This window comes from Lepisosteus platostomus, chromosome 23 (assembly GCF_059453375.1).
Source record: "Lepisosteus platostomus isolate fLepPlt1 chromosome 23, fLepPlt1.hap1, whole genome shotgun sequence".
In the NCBI taxonomy this organism is placed as follows: domain Eukaryota; kingdom Metazoa; phylum Chordata; class Actinopteri; order Semionotiformes; family Lepisosteidae; genus Lepisosteus; species Lepisosteus platostomus.
The window spans coordinates 8,982,852-9,005,766 of NC_142633.1; the positions used below are offsets into that span (position 1 = coordinate 8,982,852).

Sequence of the window (22,915 nt, forward strand, 5' to 3'; positions counted from 1 at the left end):
TTAAGGATAAAAACCAGAAAAACAGGATTGAATTTCAACTTTTGGAAACTGCAGCTCCCAGTGCAGGAAACGTAAACTTACCCCCCCCAAGTGCTGTAACGCACATGGATGTTTCATTAATCTAAACCCATGTTTTCAAAAGCAGTAACCCAGTAATAATGAGTGACTTAAGTGTAATGAAATGGTGTGCACTATCAGACATGCTGACATTTTGTGAAATTTAGCTTTTCTCCAAAACTGACAAACCAATTCTGTTTAAAAACCAAGAACCAAAACATTTTTTTTCACCCAAAATTGGACTGATAGCCTTGCAATTTTCTCAGTATAGTTTCACTGAATCTATACTTTCACATTTCACCCCAAGCACCCTGCTAAAAAGCAGCACACATGTAACAGTAGGCATCTGCATTTGTTCCTTTAATAAATTACTCTTTTATTGGTAAATGTTACCAAGTTATTGAATATATTGCTTCAGGTCTTAGAACAAATAATTTGGTTTTAAGCAAATTCTAATTACCATAAGCAAAACCGATGAATATCAATTAATCATGAATTAATTATTTCACTTTGTTGCAAGGGCATGGCAGTTACACTAATCAGTTAGGCCGGTCTTACAAAAAGGCAACGTACACAGCAGCATTCCAGTTCTCCTTCCTGAAATGTCCTCCTTTCTCATATTTGAGGTCAATCCAATTCCTTTTTTACATCCATGGAATTGTCTGAAGAAGGTTTTGAAAAAACAGAACTGACCCATAACCTGTTCGTTTAGACTACTAGCTATCCATCATTGGGTGGGTAGGAGCCACAAACAATCCTGTTTTAGACAGGATGTTCCAGGTGTTAAAAGACTCCATAGCTCCAGCTTCCTGAAACCTTCCTGAAGATTACGCAGCACAGCGCACTGGCATTACGGTGCTTCAGACAGGGCCACGGATTGAGATGACTGCAATGAGATGTCTGGCACTGCCTGGTGAGACACCACTATGAATCTGGGATCCTTCATGAACCAGTAAGATCAATTAGGCTACAAGGACAAAGAATGATGGGAAGGTTCTTATTTTATACAGGTGTGATGGTCTATATGGTAGTACATTGGGTGCTCTCTGCACGTTTGCTTCTCAAGCTCAGCTTAAATAACACTCTGATGCCTCCTTGAATTCAGAGCACGCTGCTTTGACCCAGGGGAACAGTACCTGATAGCACCTTAAGAGTCGAGACCCGCTCATGGAGCATTCTTTGCTCGCTGGATACAATTTCCGTCTCTCAGCCCCAAGGCTGATCTCTGAACAGAGTGACAGACCACCCCAGGAAGGAGAATCCATTCTTGTGATGGACCTACTTCAGGAGTCTAATCTCAGGTTCTCCCTACTCAGCATCTTGATCGCTCAACTTGAGGCCAAAACAAGATAATAAATAAAAATCATGTTTTCTAGAAAACGGAACAGGCACTCTTAGTCCAGGTTCAGGCAGTCTCCCACAGGGCGTCTGCTCCCATCCCCTTCTCGACAGTTTGCCGGCTCTGGGCTCTCCGGGGGCTGGCCAGAGCTCGCTCGTGGCTGCTCCGCGGGGTCCCGGGGCTCTGTGGGCGGGGGGTGCCCCGGTTCTGCCCGGGCCCGGCCGAGCCGAGTCCGCAGGCGCCCCAGCTGCCTCCGTGCCGCCCGCAGCCGCGCGCTCGTCTGACGCAGCCGCCTGCACTTGACCTTTAACCTCCCGCGCAGGCGCTCGTTGGCCTCCAGCGCGCTGAAGAGGCGCGTTTTCACCTCGCCGGGCTCGGCCAGGGCGTAGCTGTGGTCCGGCGGCCAGGGCTCCTGGGACAGACGCGAGACGGGCACTTCAAAACGGGAGAACACCGCCAACACGCGCCAGCATTCGGCAGGGCAATCTCCAGGTGACAGCGTGCAGATCACACGGTCCAAAGCAAGCAATCCTGAGCTCGGTCCACAGTATACGTAGCAAACTGAGAACTGCATGTACATGGCAGATGCATTCCTGGAAACCCCAGCATAAGTTAAAAACCCAGTTCAGCTTAGGTCAAGAACTAACTGTATGGTATTATTGCCTGTAATGGACAGAGTAGCATCCAGGCAGCAGGGAATTTCCCCCCCCAGATCCAAATCTATAATAATTTCCTTTAGGATTTATACATCTCTCACAGTGGGGAAAAAAAAAAACAGGCACGTGATGTACATTGCAAAACGTACACTGAGAAATTTTAACTTGGAATCCATGTGGTGTTTCTGTGGTTTGAGGCAATCTTTCTGTCGAAGTAAAAATACTCATGTTTACGGATAACGGGACTAGACAATGCTACCCTGCAGCTCTGACTCTTGGGCAAAATGAAATCTCACTGTGACCCTGTACACTAGGGTTGATGCGCACTCTACCTGTGGAGTGGATTCTGGGCTTGGGTCAGCTAGGCTTTCGGCAGTCTCCGTGGTTACTGGCTCCTCCCTCTCTCCTCTGCAGTCTAACTCCACCTCTTCCTGCTGTGGTCCCACCTCTTCCAGCCATAGCTCCTCCCACTTAGAGGCTGCGGCCGCCCTCTCGGTCTTCAGCTTCTTCCGAGATTTCTTCCTCTGAATGGGAGGACAAAGACACTTATCTGTACAAGCCGGGCACCGATTGACAGACCATGCATGTAGGGTTTCTGGATTTCTGTGTTACCCAACAAATACAGATCAATCCCAATCAGTAAGAACAAAATAGTTTCTTTAATAAAGACCAGAAACACTCTTTACATGGTCTTCACACCTTTGTCCAAGCCTGAAGGCAATTCATTATTCTCTCCCTCATCCTGGCTTGTCTGTCACAGCTATGCCTCTAATGCTGGCAGTGGGAAACATCGCCTGGGTTGTTAATTTCCCAAAACTCATTAGACTCACTTTAAAGATCTTTTCATCTGAAGCTTTTATTGGGTACATTATAGTTTTAATCTTGATTTTGCTTCTTCTTTTCCAATCTGATTTTTATTCTGGGGTGTACCTATTACGTGCACTATTGTACGACGCTTTTTGAGTTTCCCCAGCTCTGACCTGCCATGGGCTGAGTGGGTAACACCAGTGTATAGTGCAGGGGTAGAAAACAGACAAGTGACAAAGCTACAGATCCGCAAAACAAGTGGCAAAACCTTTCATCATGCAAACCAGACGCATGTCCCAGTCCAGTAGATTTAACTTTCTAGTCCCTACTTTAATTCTAAAGTGCAAAACCGCTTAGCAAGGCCACAGCTCGTGCACAACACATATAAATAAGAGTGATCTGCAATAATTACCAGGAACTGGAGAGATGCAGTTCACAGAACAAATACTGCCATGCTACCAGCTAACACAGGCTTTTAAAGATCCAGGAAGCATAGAACGAGCAGGAGATTATAGCTGACCTGTCCTTCTGCTACCCTGATAATGCGAATTCTGTCAAATTTAATAGAATCCAAACAACATTAGGTATCAAAATTCATAAATCAGGGGAGCATGAATAATACAGATCTGTCACACTAGGTAAACGTTAACGCACTGAAGTACATGATGGAAGAAATGACCCGAGCTGTGTGTGTGTGCGCGTGCGTGCGCGAGGCCGGAGTGAGACGCTACACCCTGCCCGTCTGTGGCCTGGCGCAGACTGTTCGGGATTGGGGGTAACTGTGGGGGGGTCGCCCACCTGGGCGGAGCGGTGGCTCTGTGGCTCAGGATCTGCGCCTGTGACTGGAAGGTTGCCGGTTCGAATCCCGAGGCCGGCAGAGGAATCCTACTCCGTTGGGCCCCTGAGCAAGGCCCTTCACACCAGCTGCTCCAGGGGCGCTGTACAATGGCTGACCCTGCGCTCTGACCCCCAGCTTCTCCCCCTGTCTGTGTGTCTCATGGAGAGCAAGCTGGGGTATGCGAAAAGACGAATTCCTAATGCAAGAAATTGTATAGGGCTAATAAAGAAACATTATAAGATTATAACCTTGGAGCCGGTGGGCGGGAAGGAGAAGAGGGTGGGCACGGCGTTCCACAGGAGGTTCTTGCGGTTGCTGAAGCTACTGAAGCAGTCGGGCGTGAAGTGCTGCGAGCAGATGACCATGTGCCTCTTGGGCTGGAAGTCGTCTCGGGCGATGTTGTCCAGCCACTCCTTCAGCACGTGGGGTTTACTGAAGGGAAACCTGTCAGTGAGGGAGCGCCAGGGTGAGCCATTACTCTGCTTGTAAATCATCCATCCATCCGTCTTCTAACCCCTTATACAACTCGGCGTCGCGGTCAGCCAGAGCCTCTCCTGGCAAGCAATGGGCACGAGGCAGGGTTCACCCTTGACAGGGCGCCGGTCCAACACAGGGCACACACAGGCACCAACACACACGGTCTCACCAGGGCCATCTTCCCAGAAGCCCACTAACCCTACCAGTATGTCTTTGGACTGTGTGGGAAAAACTGGAGCACCCCGAGGAAGCCCATGCGAACGCCAGGAGGCCATGCAAACTCCACACGGACAGCAGCCGGGGGTCTGAAATCGAACCCAGGGCCCCCAGCACTGTGATGTAGCCGTGCTAACCACTGCAGCAGTGTGTCGCCCTCTTGTCAATATTAATAACGATGACAATCATAAATAATATGCAGTAAAAATAATAACAGCCCAGACGGACACAAGGCCATGCAACCATATGTGAACCTGTTCCATTTTGTGCACTTCTTACACATAATACTTCCCTACACACCACTTCGAAAACTCCTACATCTCTCCTATATACTCAACACAAACCCATACCGTGAGATCACTGAATTAATGTATCTTTCCCAGATAAAGATATGCAATGGGTAAAAACAAAAAAAGTATCTTATTCAACACTGGACGGTCCGAACAACTTCACACAAAGCGCAGTAAAGAGGTTAGCCCGCGCTGAACAAACCGAGGACTTAATTTAATAATTAATAGACACTGCTGCCGTCCTGGCTCGGAGCAACTGGGAGACAGCGAGGACAGAAGCTGAGGGTGGAAAAAAATCAGCTTGAAGCAGATTCTTGATTGCTCTCGCTATCAGAAGTGTGAGTGCGGCAGTGCTGTGGATTACTGTGAATACAATCAGGAAAACAGCTGTACCTGTGGAAGGTGAGATCCGGGTTCTTGCTGCTGTACCTGTTGGTACAGTTGTAAGCAGAGCAACTCTTCGGCATGTCTTTACGCACAGTGCTCTCTCTGCCCCAAACAAAGATGGCGGCCAGCATTCCAACTGGGGGCAGCACCCGAGCTGAGCCGTCGCCCCTCAGTCAGAGCGAAAAGCCGGAGGCTGGGAAAAAAAGAGACAGGAAATTACAACAAGTCAACCCTTCGGCGGGGTGTCCTCAGCTATGAGTGTTTTTTTTTTCTCGCAGAAGTGTAAAACAGAAGTGCGCGGACACTCCAGTTTTCAATCCCATCTCCCAAACTGCGTTTCGGAAGGCGCGTCTGCTTACGCGGTAGGTTTCACCGTCCTCGTCGGTGAGCTGAATTTCTTAAAACATCCACATTTTTTTTTTCTCGGCCTCGTCAGCTCTTCCTCACAGCGGGTAGCGCGTCGTTGAAAGTGTGACTCCGGGAGTGGGGCATTGCTCCGCTCTCACACGAACAGATGACTAGCCTGCCAGGTCGGAAAACATCCCGAAACCAAGATGGCCGACGGGCTTCGGTGTTTTCCGCAAGGTTCCCCGAATAAGATCTCAGCCGGCAGATGGGTCTGGGTCTCACAGCGTAGCCCATAACCTCTCTGTCATTATAAGAGTGGCGGAGTTGGTGGCTGTTGAGTGGGACCACTGAACTTGTGTGTAATTCACTCTCACACTGTTGTATTCATCTGTAGTCACAGCAGGGGCAGTAATAGAAAACCAAGACACAATACAGTACGTTCTCAGCTGAGGTCTGTATATAACCGAAGATTGCACTGCGTTTCTGTTACAAGTGATAATGGGGAACCACACCTACGGTATTTTAACCATGTTCTTGTCTGATTGGGTAGAAAATGTGGTTTTCTGTCATTAAGAGCTCGGTTGAAAACCCAGGAGACCAAAGAGCTCTCCAGGATAAAGGCAAGAGATCTCTGTTCCAGCAATGTTTTGCCTCTATGCTGTGACAAAGCTCTAAGTGACAGTGATCAAAAACCGACTGGGATCTTACAAAAAGAAAGAATGAAAAATGAGGGAACCTTATTGTAAAGCAGTTTCGATTCCTAGACGGTCTTGGTATCTTCGGGTTTATGTTCCAACATAGTTGGTCAAACTGAACAATAAATGTAATTGATTAGCTGTTTCCACAATTAAGGTTTCTCGAGGTGTCTTACTGTCAAACCTTCAAAACATTTACGCCAGTAAAGATAGTACCTTTTAAAACCTGTCAAATCATGGCCGTGATATCGCAGTTCTGCGTTTCGGTGAATGATTAGACCCGCTCTGTAACAGAGTGCCCCAGTGAAGTCTGAGCCTGAGACCCGTGGGGTAAATGTTACAGAACAGTCCCTAAGAGGCATGACCAGTCAGCCTTGCTGTAAAGCTAAGGTGCCGCTGGTTTCCAGCTCTTGCCTGCCTGCTCCAATACTAGTGTTTATTACATTAGACATCTGAACTGTACAGCTGAATCTCTTCATTCAAATACATCTCGGCATCAGCTGTTATTGGTGCAGAGTCAAGGTCTGCTTTGAGCACAGTTTCGGTGTTGAGGAAATGCACTGACAAAGGCTGCCAAGTTTCACGATCGGAAATGCGTTCCCCGTCTTGGTCCTTACTAACCTTATCAAGTCCTTAATCACAGGACTTCAAATCTCTCTTATTTCAATTTTCTCTTTGAGACCCTTTTAAAATGGATTTCCAGCTCTTGAAAAGCCGAGTGGCATTAGTAGCTGGTATATGGACCTTGTGCTAATCAGTACGTTTCAGGGCTGACCCCAGTCAGGTGTGCTGGCTGAAATACAACCATCTGGACTTAAGCAGTAGGGGAAAAAACTGCATCAGGAAACTCCCATCAATGAGTCGGCCTGTGTCGATTTTTCAACTGATCACCTGGCCTGAACTAACGAGTCAGTCTGTTACAGACGCCAGTTAAGAGCCCAGCAGACACAGGGGTACCCCAAGACCACAAATGGGAACCACCACCCCAGCAGGTTGCCTGTGTCTCTTTAAAAAATCAGCAGCTCCAGGCAGCTGGGAAAGGATTAACTGGTCACATTAAATCTTAACGGGATCACTTTAACCCTTCAGCCAGGTGCAAGGTTGTTTTGAAGTTTGAGAAGCCTAGAAACTTGCAGGAACAGATTTGGGAACCACCCGCCTCGAGGTGCTGCCGATTTTGTTGGCACAACACTGAGAGAGGCACCACCCTTGTCACGGGCATTAATCTGCTACAGGAGCACAGAAGGGCAAGAGACCCCACAGTGTGCGTGGCAGAAGACCCACAGCCCTCTCTCCTCACGTGGTAATGCTGCAGGTGATCAACAATCACATAGCCCAAATCATGGAGGTGCAATGAACAACTGAGAATACCAAATTTATTTATGTTTAAAAAAAGTAACATCTTTTTTTATTCCGGATTTCACAACGTTCAAAAGAAAAAGAAGTCCAAAAAGTAATACCAGAGCTTCAGATGCCGATTTAAAATAATCAATAGTTAGATCTTTATTTACAACATATTTTACAATTTACAGAGTTTCATAGAAACAGCCTTCTCCTCTGTGCCACTGTTCAGTTCCCTCGCAAAAGCCGACCGCTTACATTCCTGCGGTCTCTGACACTTTCAAATAACCAGTTCCAAATTAAATTAAATGTTTTAAAAAAAACATAAAGAGGGAACAAACTCGTTTTCCTTTGGTAAATTAGATTTCCTTTTTGTTTTTACAGTAGAATACACATATTTACACAAGCTGGCGTTGACCAGTGTCTACTGCTGCCGTTTTCACACTAGCTATGTGACCCAGGCCCAGGCCTGCTTACTGAAGACTGAAAGCACCGGCCCGGGTTGTAACTGGGTCGGCCCAGCTGGGCCAATGCCTTGATAGAGGCTAAGAGACACAAAACTCTGTTCATATTCAGCAGACGTTTTAGTTTTAGTGCAGGAACGTTCAGACAGAAACTGGATTTAGGTAACAGGGGGGAAAAAAATCGAACTCGTTTTACACAAAATATAATCAACCTTAAAACATGTTTTCTGAAAGACTTGGGGACACACACAAAAGCTCCAATTATGTGTGCACAATTTGAGAGACAACAGGATTTTTTTGTTGTTTCGTTGAGAGAGTAGTTTCCAAAGGGGAGAGTCTCTGGTTATTCTGCAAAATAAAACTTGGTATGCACACTTACAAAACTCTTCAGAACATGGTACTGGATTTATGTTAACACAGAAATCCTGCCCATGGAAAGTCCCTGTGTGGATCTGCTCAGGCAACCCAGGTGAAGTTCTCGTCTGAATGCGGCCTGTTTTGTAGCTCAATCCCAGCTGTTGTTCAGCTGCTAGATCAATGACTGAGAGGGAGGCAGAGTGGAATGAATGCAGGGGGAACTTTGTGCATCGTTTTCGTAATGGATTAACAGAAAGTATGAAATGATTAAAAAAGACAAAAAGGCAAATCTAGTCAAGTTCTCTGGATTGTTATTTTCCATTTTGGGGGAAAAAGAAAGGCTTGATAACAAGGGCTCCAATTTCAAGAATTATTTAAATAATCACTTAAAGAGACCCTTTATAAAAATACCTCAGCCTATCAACTGCACCAATGGTCAGGCTGTGGTGTAAATAAAAATGTTTTAATCCTGCAGCTCTCACTTGTGTCAGGCAAAATGGTACCTCACAGCTGTGTTGTCCAACAGGGACAACACAGAAGACATAGGCCAAAGCAGACCAAATCTGAAAAGAAACCAGGCAAGAAAAGCAAAGGCATGTCACTGTAAGCTCTTAGAAATGTCCAAGTACTGCGTGAACACCCATGTAGCACTTCCATTGTGTGGGCACTGTAAGTTGTAAAACTGGAACTTATAGCGCAAGGAAGGAGACATCACAACCACTAGTGAACAAGGGGGATAATTCGGTTCTTCTTCACGAAGTCCGGGGAACAGAAAGGAGGTCACATGAGCTCTCCCAGGAGTGGCAGGCCTGTTGTCACTAGCGGTTCAGGAAAGCAGAAAAGGTGAGGGGTTTAGACTGTGGGCTCCTCCACCACCCCCTCCCCAGAACAGGACCTCACGAAGCCCTGGAGGGTTTCTGAGCTCCGCAGAAGAAAATCCCCAGCTCGGGCATGACGGCTCACAGACAGCCCCGTCTCCGGTCGTACAGTCAAAGGCTGGGCTGCCCGAGTGGAGTGAGCCGACCCTTTAACAGGTTGTGGAGAACGATGGCATTTCCATCTTACTTCCCTTGATATCTTAGAAGACGGGAGAAATTCTTGTTATTTAACCCCCAGTGAAGCATTTAAATGATCATTTTTGATAAGCCTTAATTTTTCACCTATGGAGCTCCATTTCCTAAACTCAGTACCTTGTGAGCAAAGCATTGGTCCATATAGCATTAACCTTGGTGCTGGTGTGTGCTGGGATATGAAGCATGTGTCTGCCAGATCCCAGAGCTTTCTGCGGATTAGCACCGCTCCGATCAGTGCGATGATAAACTTTCTCATATAAGCCAGACATGCCTCAAGAATCTGAAATTTAGAACAAAAAGTGTCATAAGGGTTTGAGTGGGTGCACAGGGGCTGCAAACACTTGAACTCCACTGCCTGCAGGCATGATGTAGGGGTAATGAAGGGCAATGAGACATGAAATAATGTTTCTGTGCAACATGCTCAGAAGTGCAAAGTCTGCAACCCCACCCCCCCAACCCCCACCCCTCTCTCTCTCCAATAACAGTAAGGTCACCCCTTTCCACACAACCTGCTACTGTCAGAGAGAGCCCCCAAGAACAGAGCACGGATCTGCTTCTCGTATTGCTTATTAATAAAAAAAACACCTGGGGGTGTATTACAGGGATGCTCTTTTATCTTCTGTCCCTTCCAATGTCAACATAAGCCTCCTCTGCCCTAAAAAAAAAACCCATTTTGTCTGAAAAACAATAAATATTGTTTTTCATATTGTGTCCAGAAAATAACGCCACTCTTGACCACTGATGTAGAATGGGCAGGAACAGCGCAGTCCACTGAAGATGGGGGAATACTGGGTTTTAAGGAAGGCAAAAGGAGACGGACACAATCCCGGGCCAGCCGGACCACTTCAGAACCTGGATTTGTTCACTGGCACTCGACCCAGCCAGATGTGAACAGTGTGATCACTCCTGGCGTTTTTTTCCCCTCCCCTCTGCTCCTCCTCAGCCTCCTCCTTGATTCCTCAAGAGCGCCCATTTGACGTTCCTCCATTCCAGCCCTCAAGTCCCTCTCTTCTCACAAGTATACTTGTCGGAGTTTGCAGTGTCCATAACAGACACCTGCCGACCCGTGCTTCTAGTGGAGAACTTGCAGGGTTTTTTTTTTGCATTTCAGTAGTCTGTACAGTGATTGCCTCACGCAAACAGGAGCACCTCATCTTTGGGGGGGGGAAGTCTGAACCTTAAGACTGGAGTGATCACCGTTTCATCCACTCCGTCAGCCCGACAGCGTCCCGCCAACCCCCCCCACCCCCCACGCGCAGTCCAGATCGGATCACACCGGATCGCCGTCAGTCCAGGAAGAGCTTTCTGGAGCCCATCCGGGACCGGTTCGACCGGCGGATGTCGAATTTGGAGTCCCTGCACCTCTGGCAGACGTAGACCTCGGGCACGTTGGACTTGCGGATTTTGGCGCAGGACAGGTGGATCCAGGTGTTGCACTCGTTGCACTCGATCATGGGCCGCCCGGCGAAGGGCTTCATGCAGAAACACGTCACCAGGTCCCACGAATCGTCGTCTGCAACAGGGGCGGAGACATGGGGGACAGGCGTCAGTAAACAGAGGTCTGCTACCCAACCCGCGCTCAATACTTTGTCAGGCCAGGTTCGGCTTGGTTTTCTAAGCAGTGAAAATGAATAATTATTATTTTATGTTCTAAATGTATTTTTATTAGAAGAAATTCGGAACTCATTTTGCGCGCTTGCTCGCTCTCTTTCTCATATGTGTGTAACAAGAGCTAAAACCAGTTACGCCTGCGTGCATGTTCACTTTGCGTTTTTGCTAGGCCTATTACCGTTATCAGCCGTTCCCCACTTTCAGAAGTATTGCAGAATACCAGTTTTTGCTCAGCGCACGGCCTTTTCTATCAACTCAAGCGCACAGCGTCGTAAAGCCACGTCTGTGAGAATCTTCTCCGTGTGTACATGTGTGTCTACTCGCCCCGAGAGGAAAAGACAGTGACCGATCTCGGGTTCGGGTTTCAGAGCTGACAGTACCATTCGGGCTCGGTCGGGTCGGGTCTCAAGCTCTCGGGTCCGGGCTTCAATTTCATGCCCGTGCAGACCTCGAGGCAGTAATGCAGGCAGTACTGCCTATGTACAGGGCCCAATCCCTGTAACACGCAAATCATTTGCAGTGCTCAAAACCACAACCTGTTTTATTAACCAGCCACATCCTGAGAAATTAGGAAACATGAAATACAGGACTGCCTGCCAAGGAGTTGCAAAATGGGCGGCACGAAGGTGCAGCAGTTAGCACAGCTAACGCGCTCAGGGCCCCCGGTTCAATTCTGGACCAGGGGTGCTATCCTGCATGGAGGGTGTTTGTGTGCGTTAACTCTGGGTGCTCCAGTGAGGTCCCACAGTCGACCAGACATACTGGGACGTTAATTGGCTACTGGGAAAACTGGCCCTGGCGTAATCGTGCGGACATTTGCACGCTGGCCCTGCAGTGGACGGACGTCTTGTTCAGAATGTATCCTGCCTTGTGCCCTTTGCCCGCTGGGATAGGCTCAGAGCAGATTAGAAAAGGCACAGATGGATAGTCGGAACATCATATCCTCTCTTCCCCCACATCTTAATTGAGTTTACTCAATCGAGCTGTTTTTTCCTCAGTCTTGAAATACACTGTCTGCACCTGACAGCAGTATGGTATCGGGCTCCTGCTAAGCACTGGGAAAGTTACCTGAGTCGACCATGATGTCCTCGTCGTTCCCAGTGCCGTCCTCGTCCCGAAACACCACCTGCTTTCCCTGTCGGATTACCGTCCTTTTCCCGGGAACGCCCTCCTCTCTCGGAGGCTCCGCGGCCTCTCCGTCGTCCTCCGCGGCCTCGCTCTCCCGCGCCGGGCAGGCGGAGCTCTCGGAGGACGGGCTGCCCGGCTCCGACTCCTCCTCCTCCTCCTTGCAGCGCGTCTCCCAGTGGAGCTGGTCCTCCGCCTCAGCCGCCACCGCCGCCGCAGCCTCGCAGGGAGCCGGGCCGGGCCTGCCCTCCGGATCGGCCTCGTCCGCCGGCTCCGGCTTGATCGGCCGCCCGCCGCCCCCCGCGGGGAGCCCGACCCCCGCGGGGGCCGCCCGCCGCTCCTCGGCCTCCCTCCGCTTCAGCTTCTTCCTCCGGGCCTTGTCCGCTTTCTTCCTGTCCAGCAGCAGGCCCGCGGACTTGGCCCGCTTCATCAGCGGGGACAGCGGGGCGCCGCCCTTCTTCTCCGCCCGCTTGAACCCCCCGAAGCTCCGGCGGTTCTTGGGGGTCAGCGAGAGTCCGCCCATGGCGGGCAGGCCGCCGTCCAGCCGGGGGGGCTCCCAGCCGTCGCTGTCCACGGTGCTGCCCGTGCTGTTCGGGGGGCTGGAGCTGGTCCGGAGGGGAGCCTCCTGCAAGACAAAGCACATTTCACAGTCAGGTTGAGCCACCCGAGCCCCCCACTCGGTCACGCGTTTCTGTGATGGAGCCCCTCGCTCTGATGCGCCGTCCACTCCCACAGGTCCTGTGGGTGAGCGGATTACTCCACATCTCATAACACCCTACCCTACCCTACCCCACCCCGCCTCCACCTCCACCTCCACGAGCTCAAGGGGGCGCGAGACCCCCCGTCGGCACCACAGGGCAGCCCTCCATTCCTCATTCCTCTTCCTGAACAAGCGGCCCCGGAGGCTTGGAATGTCCAGGAAAGCTGGCGGCACACCGACAGAGCGACAACACCAGTCCTGCCCCCCCTCCTGCTTTTCCTACACCGGCCCCCGAAGTCGGCAGGTTTCTTCGCCAGCGGGTCTCCCCCCGACCAGTGCCCATTAACCTTCCGGCGCTCCCAGGCTCCGTTTCTTCCTCATTCCCTGCTCTCCTCCAGTCCAGACCCAGGGAGGCACCTTGGTTCAAAACTCCAGGAATCCCCTGCCGGATGCCCTTCGGGTCGGGAGGCGTGTTAGGTGTGGAGTTTCCATCACCACCCCGGAATTGGGATCCCTTTGGTGTGAAATGCGGAACCAGTAACGCGATTAACGCAACTGTCTGAAACAGTGCTCCAAAACGCCTTGTGCCTCAGCTTGCCTGTTCAGGAGCTTCACTGCTCCCGAGATTCTCTTCCACGTTGGGTGGATCCTCCCTGGAGGAAAGCCTGAGACATGTCAAGCTGCTCCGGGCTGGATAAAGGGAATCTTTACAGCCGGCAGCAGTGTCCTCATCAGCTGCTTGACGCTTCCAGGAGCCTCAGCACTTCCTCTGCTTACCTGCTTGTCTCCCCCGATTCTGTTCCTCAGCGCTGTCAGCTCGGCTTTTCATTTTTTTTCTTTTTACACTTAGCTTTCCACGAACAGAACGGGTTTTCCCCTCTATCCCACTCGCACCCTCCCTTCCGTATCGCTGGACAGGCGGAGCTGCCGATACTGCGCTACAGAGTTCGGTTCTCGGGCCCAAACGGACCCCATTCGGGAACCAGAAAAAGAAGCGCCGGGGGCTTTAACGCTACATAAACTCACGCACCCACACCTGAACACCCCAGGCAGGGTCTCTGCTGGCTGGGGTCTCGCTCCTCAGGTGGGCACAGTCTCGGAAAAGGGAAGCAGGTGTGTGGGGAGGGGGGGGGCGTGGGAAGGGCTTGGGAAGTTAGGGTGTTGGGGGGGCCACAGTGCTAGGGCGATCTCCCCCTTCTCTAGCCTCCGCAGCTCAGCGCCATAGGCTGGCCTGAGGCCACCCCGCGTGCTGCCCGCGTGTACAGAGTAGAGCATGGCATTCAGAGGCAGGGATGAGCATGGAGTCTGGAATGGCCCTCTTACCCTGGGAGAGGGGGGTCCCTCCAGGACAGAGAGGAGGAGGAGGAGGAGGAAGAGGAGGAGGAGGAGCTTTGGCGGGGCAGTGTGTGGGGCAGCCTGGCACTGCAGTTGCCCGCGCTGTAACTGATCTGTGGGATAAACAGAGTAGAACAACAGTAGCACAGCATAGGACCACGACACACGCAGGCACGCGCCGCCATGCCCTGGGGGGGGGGTAGGGGGGGAGGGCTGCTGCCTGCAGCTTTCCCAAGGCCCGCAGCCGCTAACCACACCGCAACCCACCGCGTCTTCTCCTCTCCGCAGCCCCCAGTCCTGCTCACCCGGGGAGACCCCCGCACCGATCGACTCGAGGGGCGACAACGCCGCCGCCATCGGCTCGGCACCGGTCGAGCTCTGCTACAGCCGGGTGACCGACGAAGCAGGGGGGGGGGTGCCTTTGGAGCCCCGAAGATTCGCGTTTGATTTTTTTGGGGGGGCGCGGTGCATCGTGGTACGAAAGAGAAGAGACAGACGGCACAGAAGAGGGACACCGCGCGGCCGCTGAAGACCGGTGACTGCACGTACCTCCTTGGGGTAAGGAATATAGCCGGCGTACGCCAGAACGAAGGTGCAGAACTTGTTGAAATCCTCCACCGTCCGGCGCCTTTTGCAGCTGGGACTGCAGTCCTGCAGCGGGAGGGGGGGGGAAAGGGGAGAGAATCAGCAGCCGGTTCACGGCGAATCATTACGGCGATCCGGGCGGCGCAGTGGCTAGCGTTCGTTCAGCGGGTTCGATTCCAGAACCCGGGGCTGCTGTCTGTGTGGAGTCTGCGTGTTCTCCCCCATGTTTACACGGGTTTCCTCCCGCAGTTCCAAAGGCCTGCTGGGATAGGCTCCAGCCCCCCTGCAACCCCAAACTGGAAGAAGCAGCTAGAAAATCTCCCAGCCACGGGAGAGAGTAACACGCAGTGAAATCTTGAATGATTACAGGATCGCATGTACACGCACATACTGAAGAACACATATGAACCACTGGTCAAGAGGACTGGACCTGTAACTTGAAGGTTGTTGGTTCAAATCCCACGTGAGACACAGCTGTTGTGCCCTAGGACAATGGGATCTTACCCAGGAAATTACCCAGTATTTGTGTTAGTGAGTAGATGGAGGCAAATGTTAGTTCCTTTGGAACAGAATCTTTTCTCCCACAAACCTGCCCAGATCGTAAGGAACGCAATATGGAGGAAGGAGGAATATAAATAAAACATTCAACACGACACCCCTGTCCGGAACTGAGCATTAAATCTTTGCACCATATGAAAGCTTTTCGGTTAAATTCCCAACACATTTGTTTGTGACAGAAAAAAATGCCCTGCCTGTCAGGTTTAACAACTTCAGGTACTTTTATACTGTTGAAGTAGCATTAAAAAAAACTTTGTATAATATTTAGTTTAGTACAAAAAAAAAAAGACTACAGTCTTTTCTGTCCTACTTCTTTTTACCAACAGAAACAAAATATATTCTGCTGGAAACAATAGGCTGTCCTCCCAGATCTGTCCATTTAAAAAAAAAACTTCTTAACGGGCAATACTAATCTCACAGTACTAGTAAACCCACTGAAAATAGCAGACGGAAAATGTATTGATGGCTGGCACTCATGAGCGCTGTGATGAAGGTCGTCTCTCTCCTATTATCGGGTTATTTTTTCCCCATAGCGGCGCAGGTTGAACAGATGAATTCCCTGACCGCTCACAGACGCGTTTCGGCCAGGAGTTTGAATCGCCTCTGACGGGCGCGTTGTGCCTTTAAATCGCGCAGGACTCTCCGACTCGAACCGATTTCGTCACTCGGTGGGCCGGCGGGGGGAGGTCACTGTACTTTTTTGGCAATAGTTGTCGTTTCTGCTAACAAACGCAGCGCAAACGAACGGAGACCTTTCGGGCTCTTGGGAGCCTCTCGCTCGGTGGTTTTATGAATACTGCTGGTTAATGCGAGATGCAGAAACACACACACACAAGACGTGGGCATTAATCTATCGGCTGGCGATCCCTCGAGAAGGGACAGACCGAACGTGTCTCGCCAAGAGACACCCCGGGAAAGAAAGCGGACACGCCAGTTTGCTACGGCTGCGTTAATATTATGCAAGAACAGACCGAGACGGAGCTCCAGTCCGGACGGTTTCTGATCGACAGCGCCAAGACACCGTTTCATTCCAGAGGCACTGTAAACGAGTATCACGGGCGGCTGGCACTCCGTTCAGAAATGTCACAAACACGGGGACGCCACTGGCTTCTGCTCGGGGGAGAGAATGGGGTGGGGGAGGGTGTATTCTGGGCGAAATCATAATCGCCACGGCTCTTCGGGGGCCAGTTTCGAGCAAAACTTTCAAAATGCCGCATCCGCCATCGACGAGACAGGCTTTTAGACCGCGCCGGGCTAATACAGCCTCCGAGCCGTCAAACTGGGAAACGCGTCCGAGGAAGCGGAATCTCAATCGAATTAAAACACACACAAAAACCCGATATGTCAGACCTGTCCACAGTCGTGTTTGTTTGAAATCACTCTTAACCGGGGCGCTTCGCCAGTGCGATGCACTCTGTGTGAAGAGAAACGCCGGACACTTCCCGGCGAGCTGACCCGGGGGAAACTGTCGCTCTCCCGGTCACCGGCGGGGATCCGGACACGTCCGTGCGTTTCCTGCGGTCGTTTCCCCTGTGCATGTGGCCACACCGGGAACCCACGCAGGATCGAGCTGAACAGCCGAGCGAGAAACTTGTTGTGCGGTTCAAGCGGTCGCGTCCGTCCGGCCGGCCGGCCGGTCCTCGCCGGCCCGCTTCGCCCACGGCGCGATTAAACCGGCGCTAATGGGTTTATAACGAGAGAGACTCGCCTTTCAGTTCGATTTCTCTATATCCCGGGGAAAAAAAAACCACAAGACTGAACCACCCCCACCCCCCCCATACACCGAACACGTTAACACAGACGATCACCGTCGACACCGAGTCAGTTCTGTATGTCTGCCTGCCGAGCCTGCGACCGGAACACACGATCAGACAACACGGAGCACAAATCTGTTCCCAAAAGCAGATAACCCCCGGTTTTTACTCGTCGAATAGTCTCCATCCATTGTCGGGGAATATTAAGGCAATGGATCATCCCTGATCTGGCTCTGGGCGTTTTGCATTTGCTGCGCAAGGATACTTTTAGCATTCTGTACCAGAAAACAGTCTTTTTTTTACCGATTGAGCACACGAATTGCCCAGTCGTTAATGTGATCTGGGAGACATCATTACCGCAGAAGGCTTTGGGCTTTTCACGGCAAAGTACACTGAACAACGCGGCGATGCTCTTTGTGTTAAAGAAGTCGAAGGTGAAAAATGTGAAGTGCCCAGGCAGGGAGATGTCGAACCCCCCCCCAGCTCAGACACGCAAACACACACACAATCGCGACACCCCTGTGCTGTATTTGAAAACAAAGGGCGTTAATGGCGAAACCGCCTTGGCTCAGGTATCGGTTATTATATTAAAACAAAAATCTTGAACATCTGCTTGTTTCAGAAGTTCGCCAGACGCAAAAAAATCAGCGTAATGAACTTTTCTCGCCGGAGGTTTCAAATGACATTTTGTCTACAGGCACGTTTATCACGGGGGGGGGGTCAGCAGGGGCTCGGAGATTCACAGCACAAATCTTTTTCAGTTGCACGGAGCCCGGAACCTTCCCGACGACAGCCCCGGGTAACTTCGATGCAACTTTTACCAAGTGTTTAAGGTCATTAAAAACAAAGCCTGCCTATCGATACCTATCCATACAATTACAGAAACAAGATGGCGAACCCCCGTGCTCCACGGAACTAGCCCCCCCTTCTGAAAAAAGATCCGAGATCCGTACGGCACAGGACGAGACGATGGAGTTTTGCGATCGAATACGGAGACGGGGAGATCGTTTCGGGGAGGAAAGATCACTGTCGGCGGGGTGGGAAAGCCCCTGACAACAAAATTGAACTACTTTTTTTGACAGCAGAGAGACAAGATGGCGTGATGTGTAACCAGAAACCGATCAAACACCGCATCGAATTGATCGGGGGGCATCGCTAGAGCTCACAAGGCAGAGCTGACAAAAGTCTTCAGAGCTCGGAAACGACCACCACTGCGACACACATGCAACAGGGACAGCACCCGTTTGTGTAACGCTAGCAGGTCTGAAATGTGCCTCTCCCCCCCCCCGCCGCCCGCCGCCTCCTCCTCCTCCTCCCTCTCCTCCCGGCGGTGCCCAGATCCAGAAACGGTTCCGCCGTGCAATTGTGCCGAACCGCTGGCTCGATCGGAGAAAACGGGCTCACCTCTGAATCCAACGTAGACGACGAGGCCGTATCCATTTCGCGAAGGCAAAGACAACTGTGACCAGATGAACCGAGGCGAGCCACAACGCCAAACGGGAGAAAAAAAAAATGGGTGTTGGACTTCTGACCCCCCCCGGAGCTCCAGAACACTTCTGTAAATCACAAAAGTCTATTTTGCTTCAGCGGAAGGCCGTCTCCTTGCTCCCACGTCTTCAAAAACACAACAACAACAACAACGACGGAAAAGGATTTTGTTTTCAGTATGCGAGTTCAATCAGCTTCTCGTCTCCCTCCTGCTGATGTGTGTGTTTCATGATATCCACGGCTACTTTGCCTGGTGTCTCCCCCTCGAAAGCTCAATTTAATGCCCAGGCGAAGGCGGTGTCCCGAACCCCTTAACTGTTCACAACATCATTCGAATAACATCTTTAATCGCGTTGCCTGGAAAAAAAAGAGAGAAAAGTTGGGAGGCTGTCAGCTTCCAGGTCTGCCGATTGATCTCCGGTTTTCTCTAATCAGCCCTTCTGTGCGCCTCGGTGGGTAGAATACATCACGAGGCGCAGATACAAGATGAATTCGTTGAAAATTATTATCTAAAAAAAAAGGGGGACTTTCAAAGAAATCGCTGGGTCCTCCGGACTGTCCACTGGCGGAGTCGATGACTGACCAGGAACCACGTCGAGCCGTCCGTGGACGTAAAGAAAAACATTTCAAAAGTTTTACTCCTTAAAGATTCCCGATAAATACCGACGGCGGCTGTAAGCGGTTAAAAAAAGGGTGGGGGAAAAATAAAGAGATGTCCGAAATCCCTATCAGAAATAAAGTATCACTCCTGCTGCTACACGCCAGCCGAACTATGGCTCTGTGACATCCACCCAGCGGATAGTAACCCGGTCTCTGACGTCACAGCAGACCCGCTGCTTGCATATTAATCAGAAGAAACCATTGTGGAGGAAGAAGGAGGGGAAACCGATTTTTCTAACTGTAAAAACCGAACCCGCGTGGAAATCGTAGGGCGTAAATAATTAAGGAAAATAAGTAAGGTTCTATTTTTAAAGTTACACATGTCAATGATATTTCATTCAGGTGATAAAATCAATAACTAACCGATCATATGTGCGCGCAATAATCCCCTTTCTGAATTCCTACAGTCTTATGTGCTCTACGGATTTATCCTTCCACGCTCGCGGTTCCGGGGTGTATGGATTGCGCGAGAATTAACTATTTTCTCAACGCATTTATGTAGCGTCTTTTGTATTGTGTTTTTTTTTTTGTAAACCTAGAAAGCTCTCATAGTTATTCAGATGTAGGAGTTTTCCCTGCTCGTCCACGAACACGATCGAAGTGCAGAACCTACCTGTGTCTGTCGGTGTGCCGAAAGTCTGAGAAAGGTGGGGGAATCTGTTTTTTTTATGATGGGCGCTTTAAATCATGTTTCTCTTTGTTTTTCGTTATTGTAAGTATGAAGCTTCTTCGGTTTTCGACGTGAAAATATTGCTTTTGTTGGTCGCGAGAAGAGCGATATTATTGTAATGTGAAAACTGATGCCGATCTGTTAATGTACCTCGGAATACTTCGCCTTCCTAAAAAGCGATCATCTTTTTTTTTTCACCTAGCACAGTATACTTTTTTTTTCCAATGCAGTGTGATTTTGCTTTCTAAATGACATGTGATAAAAACCCACCGCTCTGAGAAGCCCAATCAGGGACTTCAGCCGCTGGAAGCGCAGACTTCCCTGGGCGGAACAGGGCCTGATTCTCACATGCGTGGTCAGAGCACAACCCGGGTGTCTTTCCTACATTTCCATCCAACTCCCCCCCCCAGAAAAGACACCTAGAGCGATCGGGTTTACAGCATTTGCAGAACGAACAAGAAAGAGCAGACAGAACAACGTTAAGGCGTGCTTGAGTGCACGGCTTCCAGGGTAGTTGCGTTCACTTCGGTAAAATCACCTTCAGTGCATAAACCACTCCACCGGTGTGTTAAAAAAAAATCACGAGTCGCCCCGATACCCCTGAAGCCGTTCCTTGAACCCCAACTCCCCTTCCGCTCGCAGGGGCACCTCGGGGCGCAGATGCCAGCACGCTGCGTGATCTGACAGCAGTGTGCGGGTATAGTGTGGCCCCCCGGTATTTGGGAGAGGGGAGGGGTTATCCTCCAGGCCAGCCGCTGTTTCCTGCTGTCTGGAGGGGTAGAGGCAGCGCGCCTGTGTTCGGCGGAGATAACGCTCCCAATGCGAGAGGGCTCTCTGGGGCCAGGGCAGGTTGTGCTTCGCCGTTATCGCCCTCGGCAGTCGTTCCCCTGTGGGTTTGTCGGTTAATGCATGTAAAAAGGGGGTTTATTAGCCTGACACTCGGCGTAGAACAGGCCCCCCACTCACACCCGCCCCACTTCCCTGTAGCATAAATCAGCCCTGAAGCAGAGAAGCTCGCCAGAATACCGGCGTGGCGGTACAACAGTCTGCCTACCTCTACGCCACCCTTTTATTTCGGAATAGACTGGCAGTGGTGTGAAATGAGCTCATGAAGTCGAGCTGTGTATCCGACACTCTTGGCTTCAGGAACAATTCTCCCAGACGGCTGTCGGAAACGAGCCAAGTTTTTTTTTTTTGAGGGTGAGGGAATGCGGGAGAGAGAGAGAGAGATTAAACCCAGTCGCTTAAAAAAGGCACATCCTATGGAAAGGAGGGGGGAAAAAAAGGAATACGGTTTCAAAAAAAGCCCGTCATGGTCCATAAATAGCACACCGAGACCGTTAGCGCTCTGGAAGGCCAGGGGGAGTCTCTGTAGTTGTTCACGGATTTGGCAACATGTAGCGCCGCTCGTCACTCGGAGCCCAGCCGGCGCGTCCAATGGGGAGTCCGGCCCCTGAACGGGCATGGCCGCATACCTCGGGACTCGGGGCGCAGGAGAGGTGCCCGGACAGACGTTAGCGGGCCTAGCGGAGAGAGGGGGCTCGGAGCAGAAAACACGGACATTTTGCCCTCGGTTACGTGTGCGCTGTCGGTGCTGCACCCGGGACGCTCTTGTTGTGGGTAAGAGAAGGAAAATGTGTTGTTGTTGTTATTGTTGTTTTTAGTGAGACGGTCCCGGACGGAGTCAGCCTGCGTGGTGTACAGTAATTGCAGGTCTGCCGTGCAAGCAGACCGTTTCTTGTTCTCGTTCGTCGTTTGTTCATGTTAATGGATCGTTTGCGATCACAGTTTTACTTTCCTGTGTCTCTTTATAGGATTCTGGCCGTATTGATGTAGATCCTGCGTTTAAGTGTTTGTTTTATATTTGAAGCGCGCTAAGTGCTCGGCTTATATAACTACACTGTCAAAAGAAACAAAGGGACCTGTGTTTTGGTCTTAATTAATTATCTTAACGGATTGACACAATTAACGCAGCTTGGTAACGATCATCGTTCTCTTCATTCTTTGTACCTAAAACAGACATCGCCTTCGCCCCCGGATAGACAGTCCTACCTTATTTGAACTGAGAAATCACTCGGAAAGTTTTTGAAAGATCTTTTAGCACGGTAGAGAGTGCCGTCTATTTACAATAGCAGCATTTGGGGTTTCTGTAGTAAGTTTCAGTCCCGTATAATTAGGGCTAATGAGTCTTTATTTCGGGTCCAGTGAGCCAGACGGCAGCCGCAGATCTGCCACCTGATGTGCAAAGTTGGCATTCAGGGGCCAGAAGGGTGGAAAAGTCTGAACATGGAAGATTATTCTTTTTAAAGGTTAAATATTTAAGTTATAACAGGACAAGAAGGGGGAACGGGGTTTTCATTTGGAAGAGTTTTGAGTCCCCCAGTTTTTGAAAGTTTTTGCCCGGGCAAAAACTTGTTTGGAATCAGACGTGCCTGGGGGAGAAAGATGAAGGCAAACTGCTCTGGGGGGGTAGCTACTGTATGTGTGATGGGTTTTGTCTTGTTTTATATCTTTTTACCCCCGTCCTCACTGTTTGTACAGTGAGAGCAGTGCAGGGCCTTATGCATTTTTCCTGACACATTGCAAAAAAAAAAACGTTTCAAGTTTGAGTGCAAGATGCCCGAATACCCTTTTCTGAGTACGGAAAGACACCTGAATATCCAGGCGTTTCTTGAATGCCTGGATGTTTGTCAGTGGTCCGTCCGAGGGCAGTAGGAATGACCCCCTCAGCAGATGAGGGTTTATAGTGCCAGCTGGAAGGGGGGAGATAGCTGCAGCTCTTTCTAGTCTGTACGTGGTAATCGCTGTCCTTTTCCAGACGTTAGGATCGCATGTCCTGCAAGACGGCTGCAAACGGGGATACAGGCAGGCTAAGCCTAGGCAAAACACACTCCAACACTGTGCAACGGCAATTCTAATGATATTTCTACTCGTACCTTCCCAAACCCGTGGTTTACTGCTTCCCTGCGACTGCTGTGCCCCTTGATGAATCCTGGTCGCAGCCGGCTGACATAGGACTTTCCCACGGCCACTGGACTAGAGATCTCGACTCCAGTTAGGGGAAGGTATCTTTCCAGGGTTTGT

At 50.5% G+C, this 22,915-nt stretch overlaps 3 protein-coding genes across 6 annotated transcripts in view; 1 reads left to right on the forward strand and 2 right to left on the reverse strand.

The window, feature by feature from the left end:
* Positions 1-399: 399 nt before the first annotated feature.
* Positions 400-5,208, reverse strand: thap3 (THAP domain containing, apoptosis associated protein 3). Its single transcript, XM_088617278.1, has 4 exons — positions 5,074-5,208; positions 3,946-4,141; positions 2,385-2,576; positions 400-1,808 (listed from the first exon to the last, which is right to left on the reverse strand). Exons 1-4 carry the CDS (start codon positions 5,196-5,198, stop codon positions 1,452-1,454), a joined length of 870 nt encoding a protein of 289 aa, XP_088473404.1. The 5' UTR covers positions 5,199-5,208; the 3' UTR covers positions 400-1,451.
* A 46-nt stretch (positions 5,209-5,254) lies between these two features.
* klhl21 (kelch-like family member 21) overlaps positions 5,255-22,915 on the forward strand; it is a 37,318-nt gene continuing 19,657 nt past the window's right edge. Inside the window, exons 1-2 of one of the 4 annotated variants that reach the window (XM_088617271.1) lie at positions 5,255-5,429; positions 14,405-14,674. The gene's annotated coding sequence lies outside the window, so the exon portion shown is untranslated. Of the gene's footprint in view, positions 5,430-14,404; positions 14,675-19,583; positions 19,809-20,850; positions 21,452-22,915 lie in introns of those variants that run through there. The other 3 variants (XM_088617270.1, XR_015929627.1, XM_088617269.1) reach the window with 3 other exon arrangements.
* Positions 7,585-19,302, reverse strand: phf13 (PHD finger protein 13). Its single transcript, XM_088617277.1, has 4 exons — positions 18,418-19,302; positions 14,666-14,767; positions 12,025-12,706; positions 7,585-10,858 (listed from the first exon to the last, which is right to left on the reverse strand). Exons 1-4 carry the CDS (start codon positions 18,451-18,453, stop codon positions 10,632-10,634), a joined length of 1,047 nt encoding a protein of 348 aa, XP_088473403.1. The 5' UTR covers positions 18,454-19,302; the 3' UTR covers positions 7,585-10,631.

Excerpts from the sequence above, each read along its gene's own strand:
- thap3 (XM_088617278.1), bottom strand. The coding sequence starts at position 5,198 with ATGCTGGCCGCCATCTTTGTTTGGGGCAGAGAGAGCACTGTGCGTAAA. Across the intron at positions 4,142-5,073 it reads CCGGATCTCACCTTCCACAG|GTTTCCCTTCAGTAAACCCC; the intron begins GTACAGCTGTTT and ends CCTCACTGACAG. Across the intron at positions 1,809-2,384 it reads GCCCAGAATCCACTCCACAG|GAGCCCTGGCCGCCGGACCA; the intron begins GTAGAGTGCGCA and ends CGTCTGTCCCAG.
- phf13 (XM_088617277.1), bottom strand. The coding sequence starts at position 18,453 with ATGGATACGGCCTCGTCGTCTACGTTGGATTCAGAG. Across the intron at positions 14,768-18,417 it reads CGTCTACGTTGGATTCAGAG|GACTGCAGTCCCAGCTGCAA; the intron begins GTGAGCCCGTTT and ends CTCCCGCTGCAG. Across the intron at positions 10,859-12,024 it reads GGACATCATGGTCGACTCAG|ACGACGATTCGTGGGACCTG; the intron begins GTAACTTTCCCA and ends CCCCTGTTGCAG.